Source organism: Aegilops tauschii, chromosome 3 (genome assembly GCF_002575655.3).
Source record: "Aegilops tauschii subsp. strangulata cultivar AL8/78 chromosome 3, Aet v6.0, whole genome shotgun sequence".
NCBI lineage: Eukaryota > Viridiplantae > Streptophyta > Magnoliopsida > Poales > Poaceae > Aegilops > Aegilops tauschii.
In genome coordinates, this window is record NC_053037.3 from 528,052,660 (window position 1) to 528,057,427 (window position 4,768).

Consider the following 4,768-nt stretch of genomic DNA (forward strand, 5'->3'; position numbering starts at 1 on the left):
CTTCGGTTAATAGGTTAGTCCCAAAAATAATATAAAATGGTATATTAAAGCCCATTAAACATCCAAAGCAGATAATATAATAGCATGGAACAATAAAAAATTATAGATACGTTGGAGACGTATCAGGGGCGTTGCCGAGCTCCACCACCGCCTTGCCTTTCTTGTCAACCGCAACCACCTCCTTGCCCTTGGAGTTCCTCGGAGCATCCTGGTCGATCTGCATTATTAACAACATGAATGAAGGTCAATGAAGGGACAAATGCAACACACGTATGAGCAAAATTAATGAGGAATGCAGAATTGTTTGACTACAATTACCATAGCCGCCGATCAAAGATCAACATTCATTCATCCCACCCACCTACTCCAAAGCTCCTATTTGTCCACCACTGCACTCCACTACCTCTTCCATCTGTCTCTTGTCTCTCATTGTTTACTGTCGCCTCCTCTTCCACAACTTTGTCTCCTTGTCTCACCACCTCTCCATCGCCATGAACCCCATGCCCAACCCCTTACCCAACGACATTGGATGGAGAGCATTCCTCCTTGGGTGCTCCCTTGATGACCGCAACAAATTTGCAAAGACTATGGAGGTGTGCTCTTAGTTCAATAACATTGACGATATGCATAAAGAGGAAGATAACCAAATGGGCCAAGTACAGGCTTGTCAGGGTTCCTCATGACCAACCGGCCATCACGGTGGCGCCGACCACCATCGTTCTGGAGGACAATGAGGAGGAGGAGATGGTGAATGTTGCGGCCGAGCCAGAGGACGATGGCAATGTCGAAGCGGTGGAGATGGTGGTCAGGGCGTCGGAGCCATGCGACTGTACACTACCCACCCACCCACCCCCCCCACCCCTCTTGCACTCAATCCCGTTGGAACCTCTAAATCCATCGAATAAGCCTAAATAGAGATGGTGGTCAATCATGTTCGAATCCCCGCGAGGTAGAGTGGATGCCTACTGTGCGAATCGTAAATCAAATCCGTGCATGGTATAAGGACAAATCGAATGCGACCAAATCGAGTGCGAAGACAGAGGGCTTGCCGCCATTGTCGAATAAGCCTGTCGGTGAGGTAGTGAAGCCGGTGATCGACGCCGGTGCTAGTTGTTCAGCTTTTGCTCTGATGCTCGCCGCCGTTGCTTGTCGTCCAAATTTTGCTCTCGTCGCTGCCGGTGTGAGATTGGAGGGGGGGGAGCAGTGAGAGAGGGGAGAGAGAGTGGTAAGGGTAGTTATGGTTCGTCTTGAGCGTGGCTCATCGCGTGCAGCTTTTGACGCCCACGTGTCTCGAGTTGCATCGCTTGGGTCTGGTTATGAAAAGACGGCCGATTCAAGCATTTCTACTCAGCCAAACATGGAGGTGCTTTAAATATCATGTGACCGAGATTTTGGTGCGAGAAGGGCTACCAAACGGGCCAAAATTACATCACGCGGGTCTGGTTGGTTTAATGCATGCTACTAAACACGCCATAAAAGAATAAGAATAAGGCGCATTGCAAAAGGGGGCTCACGCTTTGCCGCTGAATATTCTCACTGAATCTATTCCCCAATGCTTACACTAATAAAACCTAGCTATGCCATGAGGCCTACGCCTACGCCATGATTCATCACTGCTTCCAGCGTCCTCCCCTCACATCTCATCAGTTCAATTCACAACTCTGTCTCCATCACCATGTCATCTCCAATAAATTTCCCAACCCTTTCCCTCGCCTCTTTCAAAGCTTTCAATTTCCACGCAAAAGATGTCATCCAGCTCCAGCTCACATTTACACGCACAGGCTCGCAGTAGCAGTACTAGTTGTACTAGACCTATTGCCCACTAGATAAATGCAAAAGCCTCTGTAGCTCACGAGAGCCATGAGTGAGGCTGAGGCTCTCCATCCCCACAGCCAAAGCTCAAGAACACTTGACACTATTATCCGCATTGCATCCGAAGATCACAGGAGCCACATACCATGAGCAGCAGCTCAGATGAGAGAATGTTTGAGATGGATTCCGAGCGGGCATCGCCAACGGAGTCGGCTCCTACGCAGCATCAAACCACTTGCCACATCATTGAGGTGTGTGAATCTACGCTGCTCTTATTTTAAGATGTCGTTGATCCAAATGCTGGATCTTTGTAGCTCTACTTACTTCTACGTGTTCTGTTTGCGAAATGTGTGTGCCACTCGTTCAGGGCGTCCTTGGGGGGTGCACGCCATTGGAGATGGAGATATACGAGAGGGCCGTGGAGCATGTGAGGGAGATGGGGGAGGAGAGGAAGAGGAGCAGCTTGAAGAAGAGGCTCATGGTGAGGCTGAGGAAGGATGGCTACGATGCGTCTCTCTGCAGGTCTTCTTGGGTCGCCACCGCCCAGCATCCCGGAGGTAATAAAATGTGTCTCTCTCTCCGAAATCATGGCTATTTTTTTGCTTCCTCTGATGCTACTAGCAAGCATTTCAAAGCCCCATCCTTTTTTTTACCATTTCTGTGTATGCTTGCTTGCTTCTTTTGTGACCATCCGAAACTGGGCTGGATTGCCTGCAGATAATGCTGCCTCGAAAGAGCATGTTTCTTCTTTTGGTAAGGAAACAGTTCCCGAAATTACCATCTTTCCTGCGAGAATAACTGGCCTCCCTATTTCGCCCTTCCCCCCCTGCTGTTCTTGGCAACAACAATGAGGAAAAAATAAAAATAAAATGAGGATGCCCCTTTTTTCAGGATAATAAAAAGGAGAAAACCTCACTGCAAATACTTAGTGCCACCATTAAGCATTTTTGTTTGTAAGTTTCTTGGTTGCCATCACCACTCTTTTCATAGCAAATGGTTCATAGTAGTATTAGTTTCAGTTTGAAATGCTACTGTTCAAAACTTCAAATGTTACAATGCATACTTACTTAACTAGTGCAAATGTTTAGATCCATGCTAATCAAACCACTGTTCAAACGCATACTAGTGGAACTGTAGTGCTGATTAACCATGATGATATGCTAAATATGTGGTGTTTTTAGTTCTAGTTAGCAGCACACTAGTACTTGCTCCCCTAAAAGAAACAATGAGCTGCAGCTGCCCGAGATATCTCAAGCAGCTATCCCTCCATGTCGCTTGCTTGCAGGTGACCACGAGTACATCGACGTCCACGTGGCGGGGGACGGCGGGGCCGAGCGGACCAGGCTAATCGTGGACATAGATTTCAGGTCCCAGTTCCAGCTGGCTAGACCGGCCCCATGGTACGCCCACCTCTCGGCCCGGCTGCCCGCCGTGTTCGTGGGCCCGCCGGACAGGCTGCGGAAGGCCGTGGCGCTGCTCTGCCTCGCCTCGCGCCGCTCGCTCCGGGAGAGCGGCCTACACGTCCCGCCGTGGAGGCGGTCCAGCTACATGCAGGCCAAGTGGTTCCCCTCCCCCGCGGCGCTGCCGGACGGGGACGGGGACGGGGACGGCGCGGTGGCACAGCACCAGCAGTCCCAGTGGTCGGTGGCCAAGCCGGGAGCGGCCGGGTCCCGGAGGTCGGGCCTCTCGATGGAGATGGACGGGCAGGATGGTGCCTCGTGGGCGCAGTGAGATCGTTTCATTTTTTTTCATCCTTCGCAGTTGGATAGGGTAGAAAGTTTTAGTAGGTCGGATGGAGCCATGGAGATGGAGGTGCGGTGGTTGTGCCGCGGTGCTGGTCAGGTCAGCAGTCAGTGTTCTGTAGGAGCAGTGGTCACCTTTTCTAAATTTTGCTTACGCCGTCAACAGTCGCCTCTGACAGGCCCCGGCACGGCGGCACCACATTTTGGGGTGCATTTTCTGGGCTGAGCAGAATCCATGTCACGAGTTTAATCCAGCAATGTCGCAAACATTTGGCAACGGATCGAGAATGCTGCAGTCCACGATGCTGCCTACCGCGGTCCTCCGCAGCACTGTGGCGGCTGCTTGTAGACGTACGTCTGGGGTTCGGGCGTGACCGGTGGTCACCGGCCGCACAGTGATTTCCTTCCCTTTGGGGCGTCAGACCGCCTGAGCCTGTGCGGCGCTAGTGCGGCGAGGCGGAGGCCACGGCGTCCTTATCGTTTCGCTGCTCTGGCCGGAGTAAATGGAGGCGGCAGCGCGCCGTATTCGCCGCCGGTGACATGGCCAAGGACAACGCTCGCGTCGTGTCCGCCGATCCGGCCTGGCGCGCGCACGAGGCTCCGTGGAGCGTGGGTCGCTTTGGAGTCTGCACGGGGTGGGATCGGAGCTGTGCGTCATCAGGGCTGGCCAGCTTTGTGCGTGCATGTCCGCCGCCCCCGTCACTTCGCCGTGTTGCACCTTGCACGTACAGTGCTTCGATATACTCCCATCTACGTGTGCGTGCGTGTGAGGGCCTGATGAGTTTGTGCCACTTCTGGAAGGAGGAGACAGGGAACGGGGGAATCCGACCTGAAGGGGCAAAATTAATAAATTTGACCTATAGACGAAATCAAATCACAGAATGAACTGCCCGTGAAACTATTTCACGCGGCTGACCTTTTTGTGTGACGCCCGACACGAAGGCGCCACACTACACTGTGCAACGTCTCACAGATAGGCGCTACACGCCTGGCCAGCGTCGCACCCGTGTATCTAAAAATTACTAAGTCAGTGCGCAGCGCCTGAGAGCTAGGCGCCACACTATACAGTGTAGCGCCTAGCTTCTAGGCATTGCACTAGTGGTTGCTTCATTTTGTAGTGCAATCACTAGTGCAGCGCCTGAGAGCTAGGCGCCACACTATACAGTGCAGCGCCTAGCTCTTAGGCTCTGCACAATGACTTAGCAATTTTTAGG

The 4,768-nt window shown here is 52.2% G+C and overlaps 1 protein-coding gene across 1 annotated transcript; it reads left to right on the forward strand.

Moving 5' to 3' along the window:
- The first annotated feature begins 1,616 nt into the window (after positions 1-1,616).
- On the forward strand, positions 1,617-3,808 carry LOC109774850 (uncharacterized). The gene is made up of 3 exons (XM_020333618.3): positions 1,617-2,063; positions 2,180-2,369; positions 3,098-3,808. The coding sequence occupies exons 1-3, from the start codon at positions 1,959-1,961 to the stop codon at positions 3,541-3,543; spliced, it is 741 nt and encodes a 246-aa protein (XP_020189207.1). The 5' UTR covers positions 1,617-1,958; the 3' UTR covers positions 3,544-3,808.
- Positions 3,809-4,768: the final 960 nt, after the last annotated feature.